Source organism: Lissotriton helveticus, chromosome 5_1, assembly GCF_964261635.1.
Source record: "Lissotriton helveticus chromosome 5_1, aLisHel1.1, whole genome shotgun sequence".
NCBI lineage: Eukaryota > Metazoa > Chordata > Amphibia > Caudata > Salamandridae > Lissotriton > Lissotriton helveticus.
The window spans coordinates 1,826,205,788-1,826,219,302 of record NC_136065.1 but is presented as its reverse complement, the minus strand read 5'-3'; the positions used below and the strand labels follow the sequence as shown (position 1 = coordinate 1,826,219,302).

General features: G+C 49.0%; 1 protein-coding gene across 21 annotated transcripts in view; it reads right to left on the bottom strand.

Annotated features, from left to right (window-relative positions):
- The window catches only part of HDAC5 (histone deacetylase 5), a 1,448,645-nt gene that overhangs the window by 234,290 nt on the left and 1,200,840 nt on the right, over positions 1 to 13,515 (bottom strand). For all 21 annotated transcript variants that reach the window (XM_078645209.1, XM_078645212.1, XM_078645222.1 and 18 more), the window contains 4 exons: positions 12,851 to 12,971; positions 12,047 to 12,096; positions 11,857 to 11,964; positions 11,035 to 11,090 (listed from right to left, as the gene is read on the bottom strand). In XM_078645209.1, coding sequence (XP_078501335.1) covers positions 11,035 to 11,090; positions 11,857 to 11,964; positions 12,047 to 12,096; positions 12,851 to 12,971 — 335 coding nt within the window. The remainder of the gene's footprint in view (positions 1 to 11,034; positions 11,091 to 11,856; positions 11,965 to 12,046; positions 12,097 to 12,850; positions 12,972 to 13,515) is intronic.

Here is a 13,515-nt window from a genome sequence, read left to right as displayed (position 1 = left end):
TTGCATTAGAATCAACAGGTGCTCCTCTGAGAACAATTCCAAAGATGGAGGAAGTTGTGGTGCGTCAGAGGGAAAAGGGAGGGCAGAGCAATGCTGAACGATTTGGAGGATTCATCTGTGAAATGTAATAGAATGCTACCCTGGAGAAACTCCTGGATCCTGCTTCCCACAATGGGTTTATATGCCAGCTTTGAGGCTGTTACCGCAGCGGGGGGGACTGGGAGGAATGATGCCTGTGGTGACCTGCGTGTTGCCTACCAGATCCAGATCACTGGCCTTGAAAAGACTGGATTGACTGCAGTGGGGGCTGGGGAAACTGGAATTGCCTGTACCCCAACCCCTGGGGTATTCTTTGAATTTGCTCAACTGGCGAGGAAACTGTTTGGCAGGGGCTGAAAGACCCAGAGTGTGCTGTGGCATGACTCTTCTTAAAGTGTTCAAAGGCAGAATCAGCTTTTATGCTGAACAAGAGTGATCTATCATAAGTGATATCCATAAGCGAGACCTGTATATCTCTAAACTGGTGTCAGCCACTCACTCCAGACAATGAGTAGGTCCAATAAACCAACAACATTGGCTGTCCTCTTTGCTAGGCTAGCCGAAGCGAACATTCAATTTCTGAATGCCTCAATCTTCTGACTTCCTGTTTGAGGGGGGCGTAGGGGGCGGAATAAGGAACTGCGGTTCTCGTTGCTGGTGGAATCCTGGACAACCAAACTCTCTTGAATATGACACTGTGCAAGGAAATCAGGGTCACCAGAACCCAGTCTATGGCGTTTGGCCACCAGCCTACTCACCGGCAGGCAACAACAGGGCTTAAACCAAGTGCCCATTAAGGTATAAGTACTGGCTTCATATAACATGCTCAGGTAATTCTGGCCAAGGTTGCAAACCCTAAGCAAGAACATGTGTCTTGACTTCAACAGAAGGTAGTTATAGGTCCAGGACCCTAGCTGCTCTTCGAATTACCTAAGCAAAGGAAGCTATATCTTTCCTTGGTGCCCCAAGAGGAAAGTTTAAACCTCAATCAGGAGAAGTATCAAGCACACTGGCCTCCAATTGTTATCTCTGGGTGGTGGCAAGCTCTGTCTGGTCAGATTTGGAGACAAAAGACAACAGAGCATCTAGGGCACCTCTGAGTTAATGCAAGCATAGGATCAGACTGTATGGTTATATGGGGACCCGATGCCCAGTAGCAGATTTGGAATGGGGCCCTGGTTGGGGGAAGCGTCAGACGCTTTCTAGTGGCCAGCATAAACGGGGCACCCAGAGCTAGGTATTGACCTCACTGTGTGTATGATTCCCTCCTGAGGCGGAAGCCGGGAGGTTGCTGTGTTACTCTGCTCAGAACTTGACTATTTTCATTATGTTACCATCGCTTGACTTACTAAGCTTTTAAATTGTTATTGTCCCCCTCGCTTGTGTCCCGCGACTTTTAAATTGTATTTCTACTATCAGCTTGATTCACTAAGCTTGACTTTTAAATTGCATCTTTACTATCAGCTTGATCCACTAAGCTTTTAACCATACTGTAGCCGGGAATTGCACATTGCACTTTGTTCCCCCCTCCCCTCCGCTTGAAGCACGTAGCGCGGTCTCTGCACCTCCCCACCCCCGCATTTCCACACTCACCGTGTCAGTCTCAGCCGATTTAGGTGCTGAGGGCATTTTTCCAGTCCCGGGCGAGCTCAAAACCGCAGCGGCCATCTTAGGTGGGGGAAGCGTCAGACGCTTTCTAGTGGCAGCATAAAAGGGGCACCCAGAGCTATGTATTGACCTCACTGTGTGTATGATTCCCTCCTGAGGCAGAAGCCGGGAGGTTGCTGTGTCACTCTGCTCAGAACTTGACTTTTTTCATTTTGTTACCATCGCTTGACTTACTAAGCTTTTAAATTGTTATTGTCCCCCTCACTTGTGTCCCGCGACTTTTAAATTGTATTTCTACTATCAGCTTGATTCACTAAGCTTTACTTTTAAATTGTATCTTTACTATCAGCTTGATCCACTAAGCTTTTAACCATACTGTAGCTGGGAATTGCACATTGCACTTTGTTCCCCCCTCCTCTCCGCTTGAAGCACGTAGCGCGGTCTCTGCACCTCCCCGCCCCCGCATTTTCACACTCACCGGGTCAGTCTCAGCCGATTTAGGTGCTGAGGGCATTTTTCCAGTCCCGGGCGAGCTCAAAACCGCAGCTGCCATCTTAGGTAGGGGAAGCGTCAGATGCTTTCTAGTGGCCAGCATAAAAGGGGGCGGGCATGCCTCCGCGCAGCGGACGCGACCAGCGGGCGCGCCGGACCCGCGCCGGAGTCTTGCCAGAGTCCTGCCCGTCTGCGCCCGTCCGCGGCCATGACGTGGCCGGGGTGGCCAGAAACTCTGTCAATCTCTGCCTTCCTCCCGTCACTTCCTACAGTAGGGAGACACTTTTGAATCTTAATCCCAAACACTGTACTTTGACGCACATCCCTACTCCTGAACTCTCTTCACTACCTTATAAACCCTGTAGCACGCGAAAGGGCGTAGAAAACCCTAGGAAACAATGCCACCTCCTACAGACACCTGCCCGTCACCCCCCGAACGCAAAAATATAACTATAAAAGCGGGCTTGATCAACTGCCGATCACTAGTGAATCACTCCCTAGACATAGCTCAATCATTGGAGGACAACAAGTGGGACCTCCTTTTTCTAACCGAAACCTGGTTAGGGGATGAAACCAACCCTGCCCTATGCCTCGCCATACCGCCAGAATATAACATCCTGTGGGCCAATAGACAGAGCCACCACCCAGGTGGAGGAGTAGCCATAATTTACAGATCTCAATGGACTATCTCCTCCTTCCCTTACACTCAAATAGAATGAATTGAAGCACTACCTTTTTGTGTTAAACTGGAAGCTAACCTCACATGCTCAGGCCTATTAGTATACCGTCCTCCCAAATCCAAGACATCTCATCTCCCTGCCCTCCTTGACTATGTCCTTCAGGCAACCTCTCGTTATGCAAACCTTACCCTGATAGGAGACTTCAATCTCCATGTAGAAAATGTCACTGACCCCACCATTCTTAATTTCCTCTCCACTTTATCGGATGGCGGCCTAAATCAACTAATTTCCAGCCCAACCCATAAGGCCGGACACACTTTGGACCTAATCTGTACTAACCTGGCCGATATTTCTATAAGTGAACCTTTCCCTGTGATCTGGTCTGATCACTTTTTTATCCATTTTTCGATTTCTCTACACCACCAAGACCGACCCAGACTTCTGGCCAAAACAGTTGGTCGTAATTGGAGTAAGATTTCCTCTGACAGTCTAGCTGCACACCTCCCCTCGGCTGCCCCTAAGGAAGCCACAGACTTGGACACTAGACTGACCAACTTTAATAGCTGGATTTCCTCCGCTATTGACCATCTCGCCCCCATCAGGCCCATCAAAACCTTCCGAGACGCCCCCACTGCACCCTGGTACTCTGACGAACTCCGCAAATGCAAATCGGCCTGTAAACTATTGGAGAGACGCTGGAGACAATCCTACTCCCCTGACGGCAAACTTAAATACAAATCTGCCCTTAAAGACTATAGGAAGAGGATAATGGACCATAAAAGAATCCATCTTGAGGATCGACAAGAGACATATTTAACACCGTCAGAACTTTCACTGACCCGTTGGCCCTTAAACGACAATCTCCGGTGTCACATACCCTTTGCGATCGCCTCTCCGACTATTTTGAGGATAAAATCGCCACCATATATGATTCCTTTCCTTGCAATACCAGCCCAGGCACTAACGAAATAGGTACAGCCCTCTCCGACTCCGCTCCTGTCCTCACTAATTTTGAAGAGATTACCCTTGACCGCTTTATGGCAGAATTATTAAAATGCAGATCTGGCTCGCCCATGGACCCCTGGCCGGCCAAACAATACAAATCCTTGGCGCCCCTCAACCCCGTTTTAAACGGCATATGGAATGATTCCCTGCAGACAGGCATCTTTCCAGACTCCTGGAAGCATGCCCGACTAGTTCCCATCCTTAAAAAACCCAATGCAGACCCTAATGAACCAGCCAACTACAGGCCTATCTCACTACTACCCGCACCTGTCAAAGTGCTCGAAAAGCTAGTACAACAGCAACTAGCTAGCTTTTTCGAAGCCCATGGTGCTTTCCACGACTCGCAACACGGGTTCAGACCTGGACACAGTACAGAGTCAGCACAATTGAGATGGCCGATTCCGTACGGTGGAATATGGACGAAGGGTCAAGAGCGGTGTTGGTGCTGCTCGACTTGTCGGCAGCATTTGACACAGTCTCCCACCCCGTCCTTCTCGACCGTCTACAGCTAAAGGCATTCAAGGCAAGGCCCTGGAATGGCTTGCTTCTTTCCTTTCTAATCTGACACAGGCAGTATTCACCCCCGCCTACACCTCGGACAGTCGCCCGCTCAGGTGGGGAGTCCCCCAAGGCTCCTCACTAAGCCCCCTTCTGTTCAATGTTTATTTCTCCCCCCTGGCCGAGATTATTGCCCAATCAGGTATAAAGGCTACCTCATACGCTGATGACATCCAGCTCCTGTTCTCCTATGACAATCCCTCTCAAACCACCTTTGATCCATTAAAAGACTGCCTCCGCAATATCGCCCGATGGATGGACAACAACTTCCTCTGGCTTAACCCTGGAAAAACCGAAGTCCTCTTTTTTCACCAGCCCTCACCACTGGACTCCAACCTCTGGTGGCCTTTCAACCTGAGTATGCCCCCTTTACCAAAGGAATCCGTAAAAAACCTAGGGGTTAGATGGGATTCCAACCTCTCATTCTATAAACAAGTTCAGACGGTGTCCGCTGCTTGCTTTTCTAAAATTAGGATGGTATGAAAATTCATCAATTTCCTACCCAGCAACACCAGGAAAACAATTGTCCAGGCATTGATCACTTCCCATTTGGACTACGCCAATGGCCTGTACATAGGACTGTCCACAGGCCTTTACCATCGTCTCCAGACAGTCCAGAATGCCGCAGTACGGCTAGTCTGTGGCATTTCCCTCCGTGAGCACATCTCACCACATCGGCGGAAATTACATTGGTTACCAATTCAAAAAAGGGCAGAATTTAAACCTCTAACTCTGGCCCACCGTGCTGTAAAGGGAAAGGGCTCTGCATACCTCTCCTCTTGCCTCCGCCTCTACAGTAATGCCAGACTCCTCTGTTCCAGCTCAAAAAACCTCGCCACCCCCAGATTAAAAAAAGTACGCCCCGGTGGCAAAACCTTCCAAGGTTGTGCCTCCTCCCATTGGAACAAGCTCCCCATCTCCATCCGGATGACACAGGACGAACTCTCTTTCCGCAGAGCTTTAAAAACGTTCCTCTTCTGCTAGTTCCATCTGAGTCAGACCCAGCATACGAATCCACAGAAGCGCCGGGACACCCCGTTGGGGTAGCTGCCCGCTATATAAAACACACTAAATAAATTGGGGTTGAGCCTAAGCTGATTTGGAGTAGATTCCAGATTTTCCTCCAGCGTCAGTATAGATGAAGAAGAGAGTGGCATGGGTCTTGGACACGGGATGGAAGTCTGCACTGGAGTCGTTGTTAAACCTATTAAAGTGCTAAGCAAATCCAACTGAGAGCCCAAATCAATAAATCAATCAATCAATCAAAGTACTTGTAAAGCACACTACTTACCCGTGAGGGTCCCAAGGCGCTGAGGGGAGGGGGGGGGGGAGGGTTGCTGCTACTATTCAAAGAGCCAGGCCTTGAGGAGTCTTCTGAAGGCGAGTAAGACTTGGGTCTGCCGTATGTGGGTAGGGAGGGTGTTCCAGGTCTTGGCGGCGAGGTAGGAGAAGTATCTGCCGCCGGAGGTCTACGTTGGATGCGGGGGACAGCGGCGAGGGCGAGGCTGGCGGAGCAGAGCTGGCGGGTGGGGGTGTGGAAGCTGAGTCTGCTGTTCAGGTATGCGGGTCCGGCGTTGTGGAGTGCTTTGTGTGCGTGGGTGAGGAGCTTGAAGGTGATCCTCTTGTCGACGGGGAGCCAGTGTAGGTTTCTTAGGTGGGGGTGAAGTGGCAGTGGCGGGGGACGTTGACGATCAGTCGGGCGGAGACGTTTTGGATGTGTTGTAGTCGTTGTAGGTGTTTGGCTGGGATTCCTGCGTAGCGTGCGTTGCCGTAGTCCAGTCTGCTGCTGAGTAGGGCATGTGTCACTGTTCTTCTTCTTTCAGTCGGGATCCACTTGTAGATCCTGCGGAGCATGCGGAGGGTGTTGTAGCAGGAGGAGGAGACGGCGTTGAACTGCTTAGACATGGAGAGGGAGGAGTCGAGGCTGAATCCTAGGTTTCGTGCATGGTCGGTGGATGTTGGTGCTGTTCCCGTTGTGGTCGGCCACCAGGAGTCGTCCCAGGCTGAGGGGGTGGGTCTGAGGACGAGGACCTCCGTCTTGTCCGAGTTCAGCTTCAGACGGCTGCTCCTCATCCAGTCGGCGACAGCCTTCATTCCCTCGTGTAGGTTTGTTTTGGAGGTGTGTGGATCCTTGGTGAGGGAGAGGATGAGCTGGGTGTCGGCGTAGGAGCTGATTTTGAGGTCGTGATGGTGGGCCACTTGTGCGAGGGGGGCCATGTAGACGTTGAACAGCGTCGGGATGAGCCCTGGGGGACGCCGCAGATGATGTCGGTGGCTTCAGATCGGAAGGGTGGGAGGCGGACTCTCTGGGTTCTGCCTGAGAGGAAGGACATGGTCCAGTCAAGGGCCTTCTCTTGGATGGCGGCTTCTAGGCGTGTCTTTAGAGTGCGATGGCATACCGTGTCAAAGGCGGCTGACAGGTCCAGGAGGATGAGGGCTGATGTTTCGCCATTGTCTAGTTGGCGCCTGATGTCATCTATGGCGGCGATGAGGGCTGCCTCGATGCTGTGGTTGCGTCTGAATGCGGACTGGGACGGGTCTAAGATGTTGTTGTCTTCCAGGTGGGGTGCGATGGCTGCATCTGCTTTGTTGAATACGTGGTGTGGGCAAGGGTCTGACGGAGATCCTGAGTGGATGGAGTTCATGATCTTGCGTGTCTCGTCGTCGTTGAACCAGGGGTCAGGTGGTTGGCGCTGGTGGTGTGCACAGGGGAGGTGGCGTCTGGCGTAGTCGGGGCGGTTGTGGTGTTGAAGCTGTCGTGGATGTCAGCAATCTTGCGGTGGAAGAAAATGGCTCGTGAGTCGCACAGTTCTTGTGAGGGCGGGATGTCGTTGGTGTTGGCGCTGGAGTTGGAGAGTTCCTTTACGATGCTGAAGAGCTCTTTGCTGTCGTGTGCGTTGTTGTCCAAGCGGTTTTTGAAGGAGGATCTCTTGGATAATCTGATGAGATGGTGATGTCTGCGGGTGGCGTCCTTGTGGGCTGGCTGCGTGGTTGTCCAGTGTGCGTTCATGGAGCCATGTCTTCTCCAGTTTCCGGCATGCGCGTTTGGAGGTCTGGAGCTCGTCGGTGAACCAGGTGGCTCTCTTGCTGGCGGTTGGAGGTCTGGAGCTAGTCGGTGAACCAGGTGGCTCTCTTGCTGGCGTGGCTGTTGGAGGGTTTCTTGATCAGGGCGAGGGTGTTGGCACAGTCGTCGATCCACTGTCTGAGGTTGCGGCGTCTGGGTTGGTGGGGTCGGTGGGTGGGTTCTGGGCGAGGGTGGTGATCAGCTGGTCGTAGGTGACTTTGCTACAGCAGCGGCGAGGTAGCTGTTGGGTGCGGTGGTGTGTGGCTGGTTTCTTGAAGGTGAAATGAATGCAGCGGTGGTCGGTCCAGTGGAGTTCGGTGGTGTGGTCGAAGGTGACGTGGGAGCCTGTGGAGAAGACGGGGTCCAGCGTGTGGCCGGCGGCGAAGAGTTGTCTGAGGCAGAGGTTAGCGAGGTTGTCGATCAGCGTGGCGGAGTTGGCATTGTTGTTTTTCTCGAGGTGGAAGTTCAGGTCCCCGAGGAGGATGTAGTCCGTGGAGGTGAGTGCGTGGGTGCTGGCGAGGTCGGCGATGGAGTTTCTGAACTGAGCCCGGGGCCCGTGGATGAGTGTTCCTCTGAGGGTGGTTTTGGGGTCGGTGTGGATCCGGAAGTGTGGGTGTTCGATGGTGTTGAGGGTGTCGTCTGCGTGGGTGTCGACCTTGAGGGTGGACTTGTGGACGATGGCTATTCTTCCTCCGACTCCGTTGGCGCGATCCCGGCGGGTGATCTTGTAGCCGTCCGGGATGGCTATGGCGATGTCGGGCACCGAGGAGTTGTTCCACATCGTCTCAGTCAGGAAGGCCACGTCTGGTGCGGAGGTGTCGATCAGATCCCAGAGCTCGATGGCGTGTTTGCGTGCGGAGCGGGTGGTGAGGAGTATGCAGCGGAGGTGGTTGGGTCCAGTCCTTGGAGGTTTGGTGGTTCTGTCGCAGGTGAAGCTGCAGGTGTGGCAGGAGAAGGGTCCGTGGGTCCGTTTTGGGGCTGCCTGGAAGCAGGTGTGGTTTCGGCCGGTGTTGAGTGCGTGGAGGCTGCTGGCGTCGTAGTGGGTTCTGGTTTTGTGGGGTCCACGGGTTCTGGCGCTGGGCGTGATCCAGACACAGACGGGCTTGCCTTAGGCGCGGCCACGCAGCAGCCTCCATGATAAGGCGCGGAGGGAGGAGCAGCTGGGAGGCGGGAGCAGGGCGACGAAGGGGGAGGGGCCGCCGGGGAGCAGCGACGGGAACGGGTAGGGGTTAAAGAAAAAAGGGGAGGGGGGAGAGGCGTAGGGAAGAAAAGAGGAAAAAAAAAACGGCACAAAACAGTAAAATTACACAATCAGCAGTAAGATAAGCAAAAACGGGGCAAACACTGGGCAGCAGGGAGAACAGAAAGGCGGGCGGCCGTCAGGCCACGTGGGATCGAACCAGTGCCTCACAGCGCCACAGAGCAGCAGCGGGAGCCCTAGTGCAGCAGGAGAAGCTGTGCGACAGAGGGGGAGCGACCTGGCCTGCGAGCACAGCACAGCACAGCAGCATGCAACAGGATCAACTGTGGAGTCAGCTCCTCAATCAGAGATCGGGAGTGAGATGGATTGGCACCTTTACACCCTCATAAATTCTCCTTTGATAGAAAGTGGCGGTAGGTGGTTGAGTCCCGCTTCACTTATGTTTCTGCTTGGACTTTGATTCACCAGAGGACCTGTTTTAGGAACGTCCTCAGGAGCATGTCCACGTCCTTGACTTGGAGTCTGCCCATGGTTCGGAACCTGTGGTTTTAGGATGGAACATCATTACAGTGCACACTAGATTTCATTTTGGGAGTCAAAGAAAGACCGCTGAAAGTGGGGGTGGAGCTCTGGATCTGCAGGGTGGTCTTATACAGAGCTCTGCTCCATCACTTCCGAGGCAGAATGAAGCTAAACCGAGCCCTATGGCGTGACTTAAAAGTGCAGAGGATCACTGCAATGAAAAGTTCCGGATTCAGTCTTGGAGCAAAGGGAATATTCTATAGGTGAAGAATCTGTAGTTAGAAGTATCCATCAGAAAGATCTTTCAGTTGAAGTCACAATAAAGCTGACTGACAAACCTAGTTCCAATCTATAGCAGAGACCTGTAGAGCACACACCACTCTGATGTGGATTCTGGAACTGGAAGTAAACCAATGCAGTGTTTTCAAAGCAGGAAAGATGCTTCTGAGCCTTCTTTGGCTGTGATTATCTGCGGGTCACAATGGAGACTCCGGGATCAGAGAGAAGCATATTGCCTCTGACAGCTTGTTACAAGAGAAGACCTAGTCCATGGGTCAGCAATGTACTAGAGGAAAAACAGCTTTATTTCGCTCTATAATGTTGCTGCTTTACTCTTGACATGGTCCTTGATGAGTGTGATCAATAAGAAAGCCAAGGTATTTAGCAGAAGATCAAGGATTGTGAAAGACCGCAATAAGAAGATGTTGTCATCTACAGCCTACCTTTTAAACTTGCATTTCACATTCTTATATTGTGCTTTACACAAGCTTATTCACTAAGTGTGTCCCATAAAATTACCCATTCAAACGCGCAGAAAGTTGGCAGAGGATGGTTACATGCAGCTTGAACACTGAAAGTAGCACTGTTTTTGGCAAATATATGCTTGTATGCCAGGGCTGAGTTAATGGGAGAAAGTAAAATACCCAAAACAACTTTTTATTCTACACTGCAGGTCTGAATTAATAGGGAGGCGAGCTGGATAAGTTTCCCTATAATCCTCAGTCTGGAGATACTTGGACATATTACAGTGATGGCGTGTATTTAACTGAATGTTTATATTCCATTAAAGCAATATATTGACTGAACACAAGGATATTAGGTCTCTGACATCACTCCAAAATGGAGTATTGCTGAGGATCAGAAGCCTCTAAATAGATCATCTCAGGTTAAACAATAAAAACCTTGAACAAAATGAAAATCTCAAATTATATGGTACGTTACACCTGCAGATTCACTGAGCAAAGCCAATCTCTGGATTGCATACTACCAGTATCAGTGGCATTTTCTGCATAGTGGACCTGGGGAGAGCGAGGAGAATAAACATTCACCCTGCTGACTCGTGATGTATTCTTATCTACTGTCAGAACAGGTAATACAAGAGGAAGCAGAGACAGTATGCACGTTTACAGTAATGTACTATATTTTTTAATTCCACACTTCTGAGCAGCAATGCACAGTTTCCTGCATGGTGGAAACCAGGTTCTCAAAAATTGGAAACATGAGAAAACTGGATTAAAACTTTGTTCATTTTGCCAATGCATCTGTGAATACTACATACATGTGCAAGTTAAGACCAATGGTGTGCAAGGATAAAACTATGTTGTAAAGTCGGACATTTATAAGGAAAGAGCCCTCTCGAGCATTCAAGATACACCACACAGTGCTTGAAGCCCCCATTTTCACTAACACCAGAAGTATCACTCTGTGTACTATTTGTTACGTCCTGGGCAGTGCTAGAATTACCACTATTCTTCACTTTCCTTGTATTCTCCAGTAGGGTTCAAATGTACTTTTCTGCTATCCCACCAGATCTTCTGTCAGTAGTGCAACATGTAAAAAAAAGAAGAGAACATTGTTATACTCACATGGCTGAAGATTCCTCAGCGTGATGACCAGGTGGACGAATGACTGCAAAACCGTTCTACGATATATTAAATTAAGGCAAAGGGAAAGAGAGAGAAAGAGGTAACTTGTTTATATGTGTACTCTGCAGTGCCAAGTTAACGCAACAGAAAATAAAGGCCAGCCTAGGGAATTAAGGCAACTATGAGGGAGTGTGGAAAGGCCAAGCTCAGTTACTCAAACAATACAGGACTTTACCAGAATGCCACTGTGTCCTTGGAAGTTATAATGTAAAGCAAATTTATGTTGTAATGTTAAGGGCAGAGTTGCTCAACTGGAACCTGCCATGGTCCCAGGTGCCAACACTGAACTTGACGATAAGAGTCAGTTTTTCCTACTGCTCCCCACTAAGAACATAACCATCAGAATGTTTTCTTTTTTTCGTGAGAACAACCATAACACATCTTAATTTATCTTTTTAAAAGTATATTCTGACCTTTTCATTTGATTAGCTTATTCAGCTTTTTTTATTGTCGGCACATTCAGAACCAATGGAATGAGACTTAGTGTCAAAGTATAGGCACAAAGAGCATTAAGGTGACCTGCTGGTGAATGACTTCAGAATAGAATTCAAAACCGCAGCTGACATCAAACAAACAAATGTTCTACAATGCATATAATATGTCTGTCAGACAGAAATGCGGAACTGGGTGAAGGGAACAATTTGTTCTCTACACTGAATACCCCCTTTAAGGATAAATCTGTAGATTATCAATTCATACAAGCCACGAAAAAGCTGTAGAAGCACTATATTCAGGTGACAAAGGAGCTGAGTGATAGCTTACCTTGAGTTCACCCGATGCCACCTTGAATGCCAACTCTACCAAGCAGCCAACAGCCATACGTACAGCACTGGAGGAATGCATTTCATTCCATACAGTGTCACTGTCAACCTGCCAAAAAATAACCAACCGCTTAGACTAAGATCTGTGCTCCAAAGTCCCCCTGTTACCCAAGCATGGTATCACAACTCACCCCAATTCCGCCACATGGTAACACTGCATACATCTTTTGCGTCATGGGACCTGGAAAAAGCAAAGCACCAATGGCTATAAGAGAGAGTGATAGCCAAGGTCCATGCAGACATTTCTCAAATTGACAGAACAGCTGCATGCACTGGGTAATGATATCTTATGTAAGATTGTTTATTATGCATTTTGCATATAATCTTTTTCCATCCTATATGCCTTCACATAAATAGCTAAGAGGCACAAGGGGGTGCCTTGAGAAGGTAAACGGAAGGGTCCCACTGGCAATGCAGCTAAAGACATACCGCACAACGCAATATATTTACATAAAGACGATAACTGATTTAAATACACTGAAACTTGCCAAAATACTGCTGAAGTTTTCAGAATTCAATCTATCGTGTTTTCAACATAAATGCTTTTGTTCAGTAGGTCAATTCACAGGCATTCTAAAATCAGGAACACTACAAACACACTCTGGCATTTCTAGCTCCAGCAATCCTCTTCGGCTAGGAAGTGAATCAGCAGCAGAAGTGATAGTAGGAGTGAGCGGAGCTGAAGTAACAGCGGTAAAATGCACGGTAAACAAAACCTGAATGGCAGTGGGGTTTGACAGTTTTGAATTAAAAGAATGTTATTTTATGGAGTGGGAAGTGTCACATTCCTTTCATATCCATTATTTCTAAAGTTAACCGCTGCATTAAAAAAAATATTACAGAAACAAACACACAGGTCAAAAACACATAATCCATTGAAGTCGGATGTGAATATCTTTCCTAGATTGAGAACACGTGCCTTGGAGGGTACATACCCAGCAGCTTCTTGCTGTCAAGTTTCTGTCGGTTTAGAGGACTAGTTCCATATAGTAAGGCATGATGCTCTGAATGGACCATCTGAATTTCATCAAGTGTAGCTTTCCTACCTCTGATCCGCTATAAAATAAAGGAGAGCTTATTAAATATTTGCACCATACACCATCCTATAAATGTACAAGGTTAGACAGTATGTATTCTAAAACATTTGCAATTATTTGTCTGCCTGGGATAATTCACTAATGTGGCTCACTATGGAGACATCATATCAGCGTAGTCTCCATTCAGACTTCTTTGCACATGGGGTCCTGAAACCAGCACATGTCAATGTGCAGTACCATAATTATCAATGATTAAGGCCACTACTACAATTACAATATACAGTAGGCCATGTTCCAGCCAACAGTGGACTGGTAAAACAAAAATGTATTACCAGTGACAATATTTTTGAGTTTGAAACTCTTCTAGGTTCACATGATGTGCAAGGTGGGTAAGATTAGGAAAGATTCTAAATGCCTTGAAACCTTCCAACCACCTCATCGATCCGCTCCCTGCTAGCGCTGTTAAAGACCTTACCCCTTGGCTGCTGCCGCTATGGACCAAAATCCTCAACAGTTCACGCCAACAAGGTTGCATTCCAGATACCCTCAAAGTCGGTCAAGTT